Genomic DNA, 17,439 nt, shown 5'->3' on the forward strand with positions numbered 1-17,439 from the left:
CACTCCTAAATATTGGGCTTGTTAGCCCCAGATGAGGCTTTTCCAGACCTGATGTGATCTCCTGGTCTCTACTAACAGCCATTCCTGGCTTCCCTTTGCAGAGGCAGCTTCCAGTACAGAGGCAAAAATACTGCAGATCTTCTCAGCCTCCCTCCTGCTAGGGCGTAGGCATGTGGCTTGGCCCTGGCCACTGTGTCCTGAGGGTAAATTTACTGGGGTTTCTGGAAACACTATTTGTCCAGGATAGAAAGTGACACACATGCAGAAACAGCCTATCCTCTTTGCTAGCCTCGGCGTCTTCTGCATGTGTCCCTGGCATTGCTGCTGCCATTGTGCAGATGAGGGAAGCCACACATGAGGGTCGGTGGTGGAGATGGAAGAGGAGCACCTGGCACCTTGCAGAACAGGGACCTGTTTTAGTGTCTAAGTCACTTGTTCAGTCTTCTACTTTCGCAGCTAAAATCCTTATTTGAAAAAGACACTAAATAGAAAAATAAGGGCAATGTAGTAGCTTCTACTAAAACAAAAATGTACACATTTTGTGATGGTATTATAATGTACTTTCTTTTAGAAAGGTAACTTTTATGGTAATAATAAATGAAAGATTTTTTTTAAATGCTTTTACTTGGCAGAGCAAAACGTTAGCAACCCTACATTAGTCTCCAAAGTATTTTTGAAATTTTACTGATCCATGAAATCTGAAAGTCTGGGAACCACTGCTCTAACTTGAGAAAAACTCATTCTCGGACTAAGGCTCAGATTGGTTTGTAGCCCAGCAGCATTCCTTTCTGACCACTCTTTTACATGCAAGGCTTGTGATTCTCACTCCTGCCCTTCATTCGGTTTCCTGCTTAGAGAGAAGGAAAAAAAGAGGAAAGAGTCATTCACTGAGCTTTAACTTTTTTGACTGAGATACCAATAAACCCTTGTGTGCCCTCACACACTCTCTCTCTATACACACGGACACATAGACATGCACACACTTTTCAACTTGCTGATTGTAAAGAAAAACAGAGCTGAGGGCATCTGCATCAACAAAGCAGTTGCACCAAGGCAACACTGTCTTATGCAGCTAAGGCTCGATCTAGCCATGACCCAAAAGGCCAAAGAAAGAAGATTTGTTTTCTTCAGGAGTTACTTATTTTTATAACATTCTTCTGGGCCCAAGAAGCAGAGGATGATGTTGGATGTTTGTCTTCCTGAGTATGATTTGCGCTGGAAAAACAAGACAGGCACTGGTGGTAGAAAGGTTTTCTTATAAGTCTTGATCCTCTGCAGTCTTGCTGGGCTGGGACTTGCCAGTGGATGAGTGCCTCAATCTCTTAGCCTCAGTTTCCTTTTCTATAAAATCAATAATGATGATGATGATAAGATAATGGACAAAAAGCACCTACTATTCTGCCTGGAATATAGTATATACCAGGTGCTCATTAGGTGGTATATACAACTACTATTACTTTCCCTAAGTTTGGTGACAGTAGTTTAAAAAGGAGCAAACTCAATTCTACAACAAAAATATGAATTAATAGTAGTGTAGTTTAAGAGTCCTTAGCTTGTAGGAATGCATTTCAAAGTATTTCATGATGAAATGATATAATGATGGCCTAAATAATCCAGGGTAAGGCAGTATAGTTGGAAACAAGATTGGTCACATGTTGATTGCAGATGCTGGGTGAAGAAAGAGTAGTCATTAAACGATTCCCTCTACTTTTGCATATGTTTGATGATTTCCAAAATAAAACAAAACAAAAATAAACAAATAATAGTTGATAAGTTCTTGCCCAAAGCAAAGAACACCAAATTAAATATTTTCAGTGGTGTAGGAAACACCATTTGTTAGCATCCCATTCCCTCATAAGGATGTTGCTTTAACTAAATACATAACCTCTCACTCTTTCCTGCATTAGAACTCCTTGAAGGGACCCCATCTGTCTGTCTCATAGGGCTTTTCTCTTAATCAGTTATTGGCAATTGAATTATTATGAAATTGAGGGAAAAGAATGATCTGATTAGAATATTTTTATGTGGAATTTTTTTAAAAAAAATTTCAACTTTCATTTTCTTTTCTTTCTTTCTTTATTTGAGCTAGAGTTTCGCTCTTATCACCCAGGCTGGAACAATGGTGCAATCTCGGCTCACTGCACCTCTGCCTCTCGGGTTCAAGTGATTCTCCTGCCTCAGCCTCTTGAGAAGCTAGGATTACAGGCACCCGCCACCACACCCAGCTAATTTTTGCATTTCTAAAAGAGACAAGGTTTCACCATGTTGACCAGGCTGGTCTCGAACTTCTAACCTCAGGTGATCCACCTGCTTTGGCCTCTCGAAGTGCTGGGATTACAGGCATGAGCCACTGTGCCCGTCCCAACTTTCATTTTAGATTCGGGGCTACATGTGCACATGTGTTACTGGGTATACTGCCTTATGCTGAGGTTCGGGGTATGATTGATCCCATCATCCAGGTAGTGAGCATAATACCCAATATATAGTTTTTCCATTCTTACCCTCCCTCCTCGAGTTGTCCTCAGTGTCTATTGTCCCCCTCTCTATGGCCATGTATAACCCAGTGTTTGCCTCCCACTTATAAGACAGGACATATATTTGGTATTCTGTTTTTGTATTTGGTTTTCTGTTTCTGCGCTAACTCACTTAGGATAACGGCTTCTAGCTGCAATCATGTTGCTACAAAAGACATGATTTCATTCTTTTTTGTGGCTGGGTAGTACTCCATGGAGTGTATATACCCCCCCTTTTTTTTTTTTAAACTTTTAAGTTCAGAGGTACATGTGCAGGTTTGTTACATAGGTAAACTTGTGTCACGGGGGTTTGTTGTACAGATTATTTCATCACCCAGATTAAGCCCAGTACCCATTAGTTATTTTTCCTGATCTTTCCCTCCTCCCTTCCTCCACCCTTCAGTAGGCTCCCCTGTGTGTTGTTTTCCTCTATGTGTCCATGTGTTCTCATCATTTAGCTCCCACTTATGAGTGAGAACATGTGGTATTTGGTTTTTGGTTCCTGCATTAGTTTGCTAAGGATGATGGCCTCTAGCTCCATCCATGTTCCCACAAAGAACATGATCTTGTTTTTTTATGGCTGCATAGTACTCCATGGTGTATATGTGCCACATTTTCTTTTTCTTTTTCTTTTTTTTTTTTTTTTGAGATGGAGTTTTGCTCTTGTTACCCAGGCTGGAGAGCAATAGCGCGATCTTGGCTAACCACAACCTCCACCTCCTGGGTTCAAGGATTCTCCTGCCTCAGCCTCCCAAGTAGCTGGGATTACAGGCATGCGCCACCACAGCTGGCTAATTTTGTATTTTTAGTAGAGACGAGGTTTCTCCATGTTGGTCAGGCTGGTCTTGAACTCCTGACCTCAGGTGATCCGCCCACCTCGGCCTCCCAAAGTGCTGGGATTACAGGTGTGAGCCACCACACCCGGCCTATATGTACCACATTTCCTTTATCCAGTCTATCATTGTTGGGCATTTAGTTTGATTCCATGTCTTTGCTATTGTGAACAGTCCTGCAGTGAACATATGCGTGCATGTGTCTTTGTGGGAGAACAATTGATATTCCTTTGGGTGTATACCCAGTAATGGGAGTGCTGGATCAAATGGTATTTCTGTTTTTAGGTCCTTGAGGAATCACCACACTGCTTTCCACAATGATTGAACTAAGTTACACTGTCACCAACAGTGTATAAGCATTCCTTTTTCTTCATAAACTTGCCAGCATCTGTTATGTTTTGATTTTTTAATAATAGCTCTTCTAACTGGTGTGAGATGGTATCTCACTGTGGTTTGGATTTGCATTTCTCTAATAATCAGGGATATTGAGCTTTTTTTCATATGCTTGTTGGCTGCATGTATGTCTTCTTTTGAAAAGTGTCTTATCATGTCCTTTGTCTACTTTTTAATTGGGTTATTTGTTTTTTTCTTGTAAATTTGTTTAAGTTCCTTATAGATGCTGGATATTAGACCTTTGTCAGATGCAAATTTTGCAAATATTTTCTCCCATTCTGTAGGTTGTTTATTTACTCTGTTGATAGTTTCTTTTGCTGTGCAGAAGCTCTTTAGCTTAATTAGATCGCATTTGTCAATTTTTGCTTTAGTTGCAATTGCTTTTGGCATCTGCCCATTGCTAGGTTCAGAATGGTATTGCCTAGATTGTAGTCTAGGGTTTTTATAGTTGTGGGTTTTACATGTAAGTCTTTCATCCATCTTGAGTTGACTTTTGTGTATGGTGTAAGGAAGGGGTCCAGTTTCAATCTTCTGCATGTGGCTAGCCAGTTCTCCCAGCACCATTTATTGAATAGGGAATCCTTTCCCCATTGTTTGTTTTTGTTAGCTTTGTTGAAGATCAGATGGGTGTAGGTGTGCGGCCTTATTTTGGGCTCTCTATTCTGTTCCATTGGTCTATGTGTCTGTTTTTGTACCAGTACCAAGCTGTTTGGTTAATGTAGCCTTGTAGTGTAGTTTGAAGTTGGGTAGTGTGATGCCTCCAGTTTTGTTCTTTTTGCTTAGGATTGCCTTGGCTATTGGGCTCTTTTTTGAATTTTAAGATAGTTTTTTTTTTTTTTTGACTATTTTAAACATACACATTTTAAAATAGTTTTTTTCTAGTTCTGTGAAGAATATCATGGGTAGTTTGATAGGAACAGCATCGAATCTATACATTGCTTTGGGCAGCATGGCCATTTTAATGATATTCTTTGTACACATGAGCATGAAATGTTTTTCTGTTTGTTTGTGTCATCTCTGATTTCTTTGGGCAGTGTTTTGTAGTCCTCATTCTAGAGATTTTTCACCTCCCCAGTTATTATGTATTAATACCACATTTTCTTTATCCAGTCCACCATTGATGGGCACCTGGGTTGATTCCAAGTCTTTGCTATTGTGAATAGTACTGCAATGAACATATGAGTGCATATGTCTTTTGGCAGAATGATTTATATTCCTTTGGGTACATACCCAGTAATGGGATTACTGGGTTGAATGGTAGTTTTTAGTTCCTTGACAAATCTCTAAATTTCTTTCCACAGTGGCTGAACTAATTTACATTCCCACCAGCAGTGTATAATGTTCCCTTTTCTCTGCAGCCTCACAAACACCTGCTATTTTTATTTTTTTAACAATAGCCATTCTGACTGCTATGAGATGGTATCTCATTGTGGTTCTGATTTGCATTTCTCTAATAATCAGTGATGTTGATCTTGTTTTCATATGCTCGTTGGCCATTTGTCTGCCTTATTTTGAAAAGTATCTGTTCATGTTCTTTGCCTACTTTCTAATGGGGCTATTTGCTTTATGCTTGTTGAATTATTTAAGTTCCTTCTGGATTCGGGATATTAGACCTTTGTCAGATGCATAGTTTGCAAATATTTTCTCTGAGGGGGAGAAATTTAAACATTACTTTTAAGGTTAAGTTTTCATCTTGATTTAGGGACAATCAACTCCAACAGTGTCCATAGCCATAGCCATCGTTGCTAAATTTTGGCATAGGAATTCCTGGCCACCCATGGAGCCTTTAAAAGCTGTTTAGAGGGGCTATGTATTAAAAAGGTTCTTTCAGGGAGAAAAAGATGTAAAGATTGTGGACTTTAAGGCAAGTTTCCACAGAAATGTTAGGAAAAAATGTTTGTGTATATATATATATGTATATATATATACATATATATACACATATATATATATATATATATACATATATATGTATATATATACATATATATACATATATATGTATATATATACATATATACATATATATATATATATATATATATATATATATATATATATATGTATATATATATACATATATATATATATATAATTTTTAAAAAATCAAAGTTAAATAAAGGAGTAATTATCCTGTCCAAAAGATTCACTCTTGGAATTCCTTAAAATAATAGTATTCTCCCCATAGGTTTAAGTATTTGTTTACATATCATTAACAACTTCCTTGAAAACTCTGGAAGGAAAGCAGGCTGAGGGGGAAGACACTCAATGCTGGAATGTCAGTTGGTGCACACAGTCCATTAAGGATCAGTCAAAAGTCAGGCTCATTTTGGAATTCTCGTGTAAGTAAATGGGAAATGATTCAAGCTACAGAACTTGAGCAAACACAGTAGTGTGAAAAGGGCACATCTGTATGGTCCTATCTCCCTGACTCTGCAGTCAGGAGCAGACTCTGGGGCTTGCATGCTCCACAGTGGCTTCATTAAAGTTGCTGACAGACTTCCCTTAATTAGTCCCTTGGGAAGGAGACTTTGTACTCCAGGGACTCTAAGAAAGAGAATCCCGTAAGGACAGCTGTTTGCCCATTTCCAGTTTCTGGAGAAGTGGTTTGTTTTCCTGGCTTTAAGGGTTACTCAGTCCTCAAAGATGTCAGAGATCTTTCTCTACCCTGACAGACAGATATGCCATTTAGGTGGTTCAGGTTCCAGCTAATTTTAGAATTGGAAATAACAGTATATTTAATGAAATGTTGTATTATATGAATTTTAAGTAGAATAATGAAGACATCCTAATAATTTTTAGGCAAAAACACCAGCTTTTTTTTTTATCCAAATGAACAAAATCCTTTAAAGATCACTTACTCAAAGCATATTTGGAATACTTTTCATGGTATTACCTTGGGCCAGTTTGTAAGATACATTTGGGGCCAAAATGATTATATGCAAATTACTTACCGGATTTTATTTCGAAAGAGTTAGGGCTTTTGTGAAAATCAAATTTATCCTACCCTGGGAGACAGTCTAAAAAGCAATTTTAAAACTTTCTTGAATGATGATTTTACTCTTACAGTGAGTACAGAGTGATCTCCAGTTGCTACATGGAAGGAGACAACATTCATTTGGAAAGTGAGGTTCTAATGTGTTGATTTTAGAGGCCAGTACAGGATAGTCTGTACAATTATTTCTGGAATTGAATTTAAATATGAGATAAAATGAAACAGTGGGTCCCCCTACTACTTCCCTCTAGCAGGAGCTTTCCACATTGGTGGGGACCTGGACCCTAAGCACATCAGGTGGGGTCCTGGCCCTACCTACACTGAGATACTCCTCAAGCTAGATGTGCCCGCAGCTTATTATCTTATTTCATAGTTTCAACATAGAGTCTCTTTTAAATCTCAAAATAAAATACTTGATTTCTCAATTTTGCTTTTTTCCTATTCTAAACTTCATGAATAGAATTATTTCTTATTGCAATTAGCCTGGCTGTGATAACATGGATGTTGCTACCCTCTTTCATTCAGCTCATATTATATTTTAGCCACTTCTGTGGGTGCTTTTTCAGTATATCCAATCATGCTCCTGTGGTCGTTATTATCTGGGCACCTAGCATGGTCTCCCAGATAGCATTTTGCTGAAGTTGGGATGTAATCCTTTTTTACCTTCATATTTATTATAGATACATAGCAACAGGAAAAGATTTTTATTCTAACAGTAATACAAACAAGAAACAGGAACTAAAGTTCTATTCATTTACATAACATTAATTTGAATGAGTAAAAATAAAATACCAAAATTGATGATATTGAAAGAAGTATTCTCTTGTTTATTGCCTTTGGGCCATGAAACAGGTTTATGAGTGCATTTAATACACAGTGTATCTACCCTTTGGCTTTCCTTCTCCCTAGTCCCTGAGTGACCTGGCTCAGGGAGAAGTTGGGGCACAGGAGGGTCCATCTTGCCAGGATGAATCAGGCCAATGCAGCTGCTGGCCTGGGCACAAGCGTGGGTGGCCACCTGTGTCTCCCCAAACAGCTGTTTGGTAGAGGGCCAGCCAAAGCCCCGTTGGTGGGGTGGAGGCAGGCGGCCAGTTGGGCGGCCAATACATTCTGGCATGGGCTGAAAGAACACCTGGTTCCACTCTGTGGACCCACCACAGAAGGTCAAAGAATGTGCTTGCTGGCGGCAACCCGATGGCCCAACTTTTCAAGCCCTGATGGTCTTGCTGTGATTGAAACAGAAAGAAACCCACCTTTCTTCCTTATAATGTATCCTAGAGTCAACATGGAAATCATTCTGTTCCAGTTATGTTGAAATAGGTCAGCTAGGCCATCTGTCTGGCAAGTCTGGAAATGGTACAGTAGACTATCAGGCAGGGATAGGCTCCATGATTTACGACAAGGTATTTCAGGGGAGATGAGAGCTCCCTGTGCTGTGTTTGGTTGCTAACTGTCATTGAGACATCTTCCATCCTAGAATGTTTCTGACCTTCCTTTTCCTCCTCTTGCCATTAACTCTTAGAAACCACTTTAGGTCCCCACTTGTAATTCTGTTATCACACACTGAGATTCCCATAGTCAATACCACCAGCTACCAAGACGGGAGCCCAAAGCTCCCTGTTCCCTGACTCCTGAGGCCCCTCCTAAGGCCTCAGGGCCATTGTTCCTCAGGAAAGAGGACGTTTGGTGAGTGGGTATCTCTCTAGCCAACAAGCACCCTTCCCAACTTCCTTGCCCCAGATGCAGATCCAGCAGCTGCCCCTCTATGTGCTGAAGAGGTGATATTTCTCGCATTGGTCCTCTGACCCCTGGCAACTTAACCTCTCTGTGCCTCAGTTTTGGCACTTGTTAATGGGGACTGATAGTACTGTCCTCCTAGTTTTGTTGTAAAACACTCAGTGAGACAGCGTATGTTAAGTGCTTAGCACAGGACCTGGGTGCAGCAGATGCTCAGCAAATATTAGCTGTATGAATGAATGACCATGATTGATGCCACTCTCCAGACACAGAGGCTCACACCTGGCCTGGAGTGGCCCTGGACTGGGACTTCCTGCTGCCACCTTTGCTTGGAATTTCAGAGGCCTCATCTCACAATTACTGCTCTGCCAGCAGGAATTTCAAAGTGAGCATAGTTCTGTGGGCCCATAAGGCAACTTGCTATCCACAACTCCCCTTGCTGGGGGGCACAGACTATGCTTCTCCCAGAATCCTATCAGCCTTGAGCTAGTAGAAGCCACCTAGTGTTGAACCATCGACCTGAGGAAGGCACTTTGACTTCTGAGAGGCCTAAAGTTGGTGGGATAACTTGTCCCCTCTTACATGAGAACTTTCTGCAAGGTAGGGTATCCAACCCAAGAAGAAACCTCTTGATTTCACAAGCCTTAAGGGCTGGGCAATGAAATCTGATTGCTTAGGCATAACGTCTTGTGCCCTGAGGTAAATGGGAATATTCAGGCTCCCGAATCCCTGGAGTCAGGGACATCGTGTATTATTGGGCCCTTATGCAAACCACACAGTGTCTTTCTGGTGAAGACAGGACATAGCTGTGGAAATTCACTTCATTACCTATGCAGCTGAAGGCTTTCAGTGGGCTAAGGGGAGCCATTGATCAAAAGACAACACAGGCATAACCTTGGTTTCCCCACAAAGTGGAGCCAGCTTTCAAACCACAGTTCCATTTCAGGCCTCAGATATCATCTGTGGATGGAATGAGGGACAATGAATGCTAGAAATAGCCCTCTGAGAAAAAGATGGGAGAAAAGACCATTTTCTTTTTAAGTTGAAGCTTGAGGTTTTGAACTTAGGCAAAAAACCATTGTGAACAGCTGTTCTTTTTAAAAACGTATGTTAGTTTATTCCACACATTCTGATATGAATGAGAGAGAATTCCAAACAAAGCTTATCTGTCACTTTTTTTTTTTTTTTTTAGACGGAGTCTTGCTCTGTCGCCCAGGCTGGAGTGCAGTGGCGTGATCTCGGCTCACTGCAAGCTCTGCCTCCCAGGTTCACGCCATTCTGCTGCCTCAGCCTCCCAAGTAGCTGGGAATACAAGCGCCCGCCACCACACCCGGTAAATTTTGTGTGTGTGTGTGTGTGTTTTTAGTAGAGACAGGGTTTCACCATGTTAGCCCGGATGGTCTCAATCTCCTGACCTCGTGATCCGCCTGCCTCGGCCTCCCAAAGTGCTGGGATTACAGGCGTGAGCCACCGCGCCTGGCCACTTATCTGTCACTTTTAAATGCAGCGACTTTCCTGTGACCACTTAATTAGAATTTTTCAGTTCTCTTGGGCTGTGACTTCTTTTTCTACCTGAACAAGATTTCTTTTTCCTTCTTTAAAAAGTAGTAAGTCTTATACTAGCCATGCAAATTCACGTTTTTGTTCCCAACACCTAACTTTTTCCCGAATTTGCTTGGAAAAACATCTGGCGTTTTGGAGGATAAAGGCTTAAGGATGATCCCCATGCTCCCTGAGGAGTGGCCGAGTCTCCATGGAAGGCAGACTGTCCTTGGAGTCAGTACCCTAAGCAGGATAGTGTCCTTTTGATACGTCAAAGGGAAAAAAGGCATTTAATTGGAAACTTGAAAACAACTGTAGCCGAAAAGATACTAGACTCAATACTTAAGAATCTAAGCTAAAGTAAATCTTGTTTCTTGGTATTCTTCCCTCCCTAACCCCAGCAGAACTATCCTTTGCAACTGCAGTGGGAGGTTAAAATGGTTGGTATCCACGGTCGTCTCATGAACTGAGTATTCATAATTCAACAGCTTTTGGCTGCTAGGGTAAGCTTGGAGAAATACTCTTCCAAGACTATCTAATTGTCTCACGTGATGCAACCTGATTTCTTCTAATGAAAAAACAACTGGGTATGGTGTGTATGAGACATCAGAGTGGGTAGAATAAAGCACCATCAAGCCTGGACATTTCACATCTTTTTTTTTTCTTTTTTGGTAGAGATGACGTCTCACAATGTTGTCTAGGCTGGTCTCCAACTCCTGGCCTCAGGTGATCCACCTGCCTTGGCTTCCTACAGTGCTGAGATTACAGGCATAAGCTACTGCACCCAGCCAATTCCACTCTTATGTAACTGAGGAAGTTGTCATTATGAAAGTACTCCAATAGCTGGCTGGGAGTGGTGGCTCATGCCTGTAATCCCAGCACATTGGGAGGCCGAGGTGGGCGAATCATGAGGTCAAGAGATCGAGACCATCCTGGCCAACATGGTGAAACCCCATCTCTACTAAAAATACAAAAACTAGCTGGGCGTGGTGGCGTGCGCCTGTAGTCCCAGCTACTCAGCAGGCTGAGGCAGGAGAATCGCTTGAACTCAGGAGGCAGAGGTTGCAGTGAGCCAAGATCACGCCACTGTACTCCAGCCTGGTGACAGAGTGAGACTCCATCTAAAAAAAAAAAAAAAAAAAAAAAAGAAAGAAAGTAAAAGAAAAAGAAAAAGTACTCAAATAGCTAAGCATGCAAGAGGGTCAGCTTCATATTCAAATTTTTTTCTGAATTCCTTTGCATATCATTGTATTCCTCAACTCAGCAAAGGCTGAGCCATTAGTTCATCTTCAGCCCAAAAGGAAACGCTAAAGGTAGAAAGTGAGCTCATCATGTTTCTTTGTCCTGACTAGAAAAATCCCTCAAGTATGAATTCATTTGGTTTAGTGACCTTGGCACAATGAACTATCTTGCATCCTCTAATATACTAAATAATTTACATGGAAGGCAAGAAAAGGAGAGCAGGGCCAGGCGCGGTGGCTCATGCCTGTAATCCCAGCACTTTGGGAGGCCGAGGCAGGCGGATCGTGAGGTCAGGAGATTGAGACCATCCTGGCTAACACGGTGAAACCCCATCTCTACTAAAAACACAAAAAATTGGCCGGGTGTGGTGACGGGCGCCTGTAGTCCCAGCTACTCGGGAGGCTGAAGCAGGAGAATGGCATGAACCCGGGAGGCAGAGCTTGCAGTGAGCCAAGATCGCACCACTGCATTCCAGCCTGGGCGACAGAGCCAGACTCCGTCTCAAAAAAAAAAAAAAAAAAGGAAAGGAGAGCAAAAGAGTTGTGCACTAGCAGTTGAGGGGGTATGGCAGTGGCCAGTCTGGACTTCTTTTGGGGCCTTAGAAGAGTGGCTGATGATGGCTGGGGATGTAGCCCCACCAGTAATACCTGACACTCTTGCATTTAGATAGGACTAAAACACACAGAAATAGATGCAATCTCTGAGGAGGGTAATAAGGATATAGCAAATCATCCCAACCGAGATACTACTTGGATAATTTGGATAATGTAGGTGTGGTATCCCAAGGGAATTCATTCCCGGTACTACAAGTTTAACACAGGCTTTTCAGGGAATAGACAATTTCAATCTGTATCATTATTATAAGATGAATTTTTATTTTACTAAATTATCTATGTCAAAAAAATTCTGTGCCTGGCGTGGAATTTCACTCCATCAAGTGTTACAATGATTTTTTTCATTTTCATTACAAGCAGGGGAATGAATGTAGGACAAGTGTTAGGAAACATGGCAATAAATTAGAATATAATTTACAAAAGCAAAAAAATTAACAGTGTACCACATTATTACTGAGTATAAAATAATAAGCAACAACTAATCACAATAATACAAAGGTAATTTCGTTCTGTGTTACTGAGGATACCTATGTGACATTCATTCAAACAAAAAAGTTCCTAATGAAATAGACTATTTGGAAATCATATGTATCTCACGGGGTTTAATCATTAGGGTACATTTACCTTTCCTTTTTTAGTAGGCCTTTATCCCAGTGGCAGATACTGCTCCCAGGTGTAGGGTACCAGTTTCCCCAGGGTTCCCTAAGTAGTCTATGTAGCTCACTACTTTTGGAAGGTCTGCCATGGTGGCCCAGCCTCCACTGACGATCCTGTTGTTATTATTTAGGAATAGGGCATCATGTAGCCATGGGGGTGGCTACAGAGTAGCAGCAGTATTGTGATGTGCTATGAAAGAATTGTTTTAACCTACTCAGGTTTAAATTCAAGGTTTACTTGAAACTGTTTCATCCTGTTACATTCTGTGTGTGGCTCCCTCTAGAAAGGCATTCTGATGCTGCCCCCGGGGGGTGCCTGCATTTTGTTCTCAGTGCTGGGGCACATCCCGGAAGTGACACTGCCTGCCCTCTTCCAGCATCAGCTAAGGTGCTGTGCAGTGCCTGGGGGATGGCCCTCACAATGGTAGTTTCCAGGTGAGGTAAAAAATAGCTTTTAGTCGGTAATAAATCTTTTTCAAATAAGAACATGAGCTGATATTTATGTTGGAGAAAATCAGATCTGGATTGCACACCTATGCCTAAAATGCCACAGAAACCACCCATCTTTTATTTATTTCACCAGGGCACATTAGCACCAAGTTAACTGTTCTTTGAAAAGGCCCAAGGGAATTCAGTGCTTGGGCCATGCTGCCCATGGGCTGTTTGCCCTTCACTGAATGGCTGGCACTTGGGCTGGTCTTCTAAGGGCATCTTAGATCCGGGCCCTGGTGATTCCTCTTGTATCATCAATAGCTCTCTCTGGAAGGCTCAGGGTTGAGAACTGTAGTGTTGAGAGAGAAAGCAGGTAACAAGATACAGATGGTCATGACTGAAAGTGCAGAAAACATTCCATGCTGATTGTCCACAGCAAACCTTGGAGTTTAGATTGGCTTTTGGTGTCTGAGGGTCCGTCTTCCTTTTGGAAAAAGCCTAGTCATCTGCATTAGATCATGATATATGTGATGCACTGACATGTAATTTAAGAGCACCATGATGGAATCAAGTCAAACATGCTGTTTAACTGAAAGTATTAACCTTACAAAATAGCCATTTAGTTTTGAGTTTTAGGTGTTGGTGCATGCATGGTGTACACCTGTGTACAATGGGGAGGCATTTTGGACACAAAGCACATTCATCAAGAACCTGCTGCAAGCTACACGTGTTCAAGTAAAAAATATTAATATAAACAAGTACCCTTTTTCATTCTAAGTCTTGCTGTCGAGTCTTTTGATAAGCAGGATGTGAAACTTGACGATAAGGAAAATACGAGCTAGTCATTTTAATTTAGGTGGATATGATTCCAGAATTTGACTTGCCCAAGAAACTGGGCTTCACATTTAATTGCCATTCAGAGTATCCATAAAAAATAAAAAATACTTGGTTGAGTGACTATTAAAATTATGCTTTATGATGTCTAGTCTTCATGAAATTTTCTTCTTTGGTTATTATCCCTTGCCTACTTTAAAACTCACAGAAATAGCACATTATGTGCAAGCACACTCATCTATCCACACACTTAAAAGCGCCCGCACACACACACACATTTGCTCTCATATAAATAAATGCCCTTCTACCATATCAAAGAAGGGACATCTGGAACTCATCGTAATTGTCAACAAACTGCAAAAGGGTCTGCCTGGTTACCGAGCCAGTCTATCTTTTGCATGGTATCATCTCAGTAAGCTCAACACACGTGCAGCAATCCAAAGGGCAGAAGCCGTGCTGTGGCTGGAGAGGATGTAAACACAAGTGAGTTGGGGGGACTCAAATAAGAACTAAGGCATCCTGTGTGGTGGCAGCAAAGAGCCTGGTCCTTTGGTCTCTACCATACCCCAGGTCTGGTTTCTGCATGAAATTGAAATGTTTTTCTCTTAAAGTTTTAATGGAAATCTCAGCTTTTCTTGCACAATGGCAAGTTGGCCATAGTCTTTCAGCACTGAGTTTATAGACTCGCACAGCTGCAGTAACTGATGCACTGCTTTAAACTACGGCCCTCATTATTGTTCAGTTTAATATCGTTTTCTACATGGCTCACAGCAGTGTTCAGAACCGGGGGGGGGGGGGGGGGGGGCGGGGATTATTCCTAAGGAAATTAAGTGGAATGAAGAAAAATAATACAAACTTTCATTACTTTTGATTTATAATTGCCCCTTAAATTATACTTCAAAGCCCGTTTTATAATTTAAATTGTGGTGCTGTTGTAGTGAGATAAAGTACAGTAAATATTTTTAAGCTATGACTTAAGAATTCTGAACCTTCTTCACTTCCAAAGTTGACCAAGTCATAACAGCTACATTTTAAACAGTTTTAAATACAAATGGATTCAGTGTCATTGCTAAGTCCATAATAAAAATTATCTTAATGGTCCAAGGAGGTAAACAGGCTATTGGATTTACTCGAAAGAACACAAACGCTCCACAGTAAGCAAGTCTCCCTGTGTTGTTTGGATCTCTCCAATCTGGCATTCCCTCCTAATACCGTGTCCAGCACTTTGGATCAATAAATCCCACTTCACAGAAGTTAAAATAATATTGAAATTTTGTCAGCTAGGGCTGACCAGTGGTTACGTTTTCCACAGGGTAATGCATTTGCAAGGACATCAATTCTCTTCCTCTGGGTGGCTCTCTTTGATGGATGCATTTCCATGATGAAATGACAAGGCACTCTCTCTGGCTTTCTGTGGGTCAGTGTCCTTGGCAGGTCTTACAACACATCTGTCTGAAGTATGCTCGACTGCAGAACTTGAACTTCAGCACCAGTGGGCAATAAGCCACTTTATTCACATCTTTGCACTCTAACGAATGGGGGCAGAAAATGGAAAACAATTAGAGGCACATAAACAAGTACATAAACAAGTCGATGTGCCTACATGTTCAGCAAGGACCCCCTTTGGGCCAATCCACCTTGGCTTCGACCTCCATGTGGTTTTTGTTTTTGTTTTTAAGCATACCCTGTCTGGTACAGTCTACTAGAAACATTCATTTGATATAATTTAACACAATTTTTAAAAAATGTTTGCAAGGCTTTCCTTCCAGATTTTTGTAAGTATGGTGTATGCCCACTGTGTCTTGAAAGAATTACCATTTGCTAGGATAAGTGATCACTTTAGACAGCTTGGAAACATGAGTCATTTTTCTTAACAGCACTTTTATTGCTTCTTTCTCAAGGGTTATTTTATTCAACAGTGCAAGGTTATCCAAAATCAAACATGAGTTGCATTGTTTGATACCAAAGTACACGTCTTCAGAGAATCTCTGCATCTGTGAGGCGTGGGGATGGGCCTGGGTGAACGAAAAGGATTTCTGAGAGTGGCCTAGATTCAGCAACTACACTAGACAAAGAAGAAAGCTTTGAGGGGTTGGCCTCAAATGGCAGCAGTCTGTGGGTTATGGAAACATGTAGAAATGTCTTTTTTTAATTTGGAAGTGAGACATGGTCTTTTTTCCTATGTGTATTTTCTCCTCAGTGCTAGAACTGCCACAGTTGCAGTCTGCAGTTCTTGCAGCCAGAAGGTGAATAAATGATTCTTTCTCCATCTCCCCTTGAGGCTGGTTGCAGAAGGTGGGATGAGGGTCCAGTGTAGAGAAAGGGACATGAGACTTTGATTCTCAGAACTCCCCCTGGCTCCATACAACCCCACTGCTAGCAGTAATATTCTTTTCCAGTATTCTGGTCACTTTTATTTGGAGATTTCAGGATACTCTGTAAACTTAGTAATGAAATTTTCACATGCCTGCTAGAACCAAAGTTCCACCCTCATTTTTCCAGGTAGTTTTATACTGAAGCATCCTGGGTAAATTATTGAAGGTAATTAGGAATGCAGGCTGGGCAGTGGGTAATGTTCAGTGTTACAGACAGTTTTTGTTGTTTGCTTGTTTTTTCCTGGCTTCAAAAACCCACCGAAGTTCTAAGAGATCAGATACATTGTAGTTTATCATATGAGCCATATGATAAACATGGAAAATTAAGTACAAAGAAATGGGGAAGTTCCCAGTTCCTATCATTGAAGATTAAGATAACAATCTTATTGATCTCAATTTTTAAAGGCTCCTTTGGTGAAAGTCTTAAAATTTGAAACTGGAACTCTGAAATCCACTGAAAACATCTCTGCCACCACCCAGCTCCCTTACTCAACATTTGACTTACAAAGAGATTAATAGCTAGAAATCTGAATTAAAACTTTTCACACTAGGATTCTCAGTAAATTTAAGTTTTAGCTGGAAGAAGTTAGAAGGGACAAATCACTTAACCTCTTTGTGCTTAAGTTTTCTCATCTGTAAAATAGAAATGATTAGAGAACCCACACTCACGTGCAGATAATGTAAGACTACATGTGTATCCTTATGAACGTCAACTAGAGCAGTGCCTGGAACACAGGAAGTATGGGATAAGTGTAGGATACTGAATTGCTATTATTATTACAATTGTTAGTTATTAGTATCTTTATTGCCTGACAGAAAGGAAGTAAGGAGTTACACTCCAAATATCTCAATGAGGATGCAATATTTGAACTACTACTGAGAAAATACTGCCCTAAAGACACGAGTCAGTTTGAAGACAAAACAAAGTGGAGTATTTCCTGGGGAACAACTTCATTAGATTTACTACTCCATTTTTGGAAGAGTACTGGACCGAGAAAACTCTGAGTTGAGCAAATTGTAAGTAAATTCACCAATTTAAATTATAATACATAATGAATGAAATAGAATATTCATAAATTGCTTCTCCCTTCTTCTGTCTACCCACCCACCCATTAAGGCTATTATAAATAGTTGGCCGGGCACGGTTGCTCACGTTTGTTATCCCAGCACTTTGGGAGGCTGAGGTGGGTGGATCACCTGAGGTCAGGAGTTCGATACCAGCCTGGCCAACATGGTAAAACCCCATTTCTACTAAAAATACAAAAATTAGCCA

The 17,439-nt window shown here is 40.9% G+C and overlaps 1 protein-coding gene across 1 annotated transcript in view; it reads right to left on the bottom strand.

The window, feature by feature from the left end:
* Positions 1 to 12,107: 12,107 nt before the first annotated feature.
* Positions 12,108 to 17,439, bottom strand: part of ADAMTS6 (ADAM metallopeptidase with thrombospondin type 1 motif 6) — a 333,888-nt gene continuing 328,556 nt past the window's right edge. Inside the window, exon 24 of the mRNA XM_058433874.1 lies at positions 12,108 to 15,319. Within this exon, the coding sequence (XP_058289857.1) occupies positions 15,210 to 15,319 (110 nt within the window). The 3' untranslated portion in view covers positions 12,108 to 15,209. The remainder of the gene's footprint in view (positions 15,320 to 17,439) is intronic.

The sequence above is a fragment of the Hylobates moloch genome, unplaced genomic scaffold, assembly GCF_009828535.3.
Source record: "Hylobates moloch isolate HMO894 unplaced genomic scaffold, HMol_V3 SCAFFOLD_23, whole genome shotgun sequence".
Lineage (NCBI taxonomy): Eukaryota > Metazoa > Chordata > Mammalia > Primates > Hylobatidae > Hylobates > Hylobates moloch.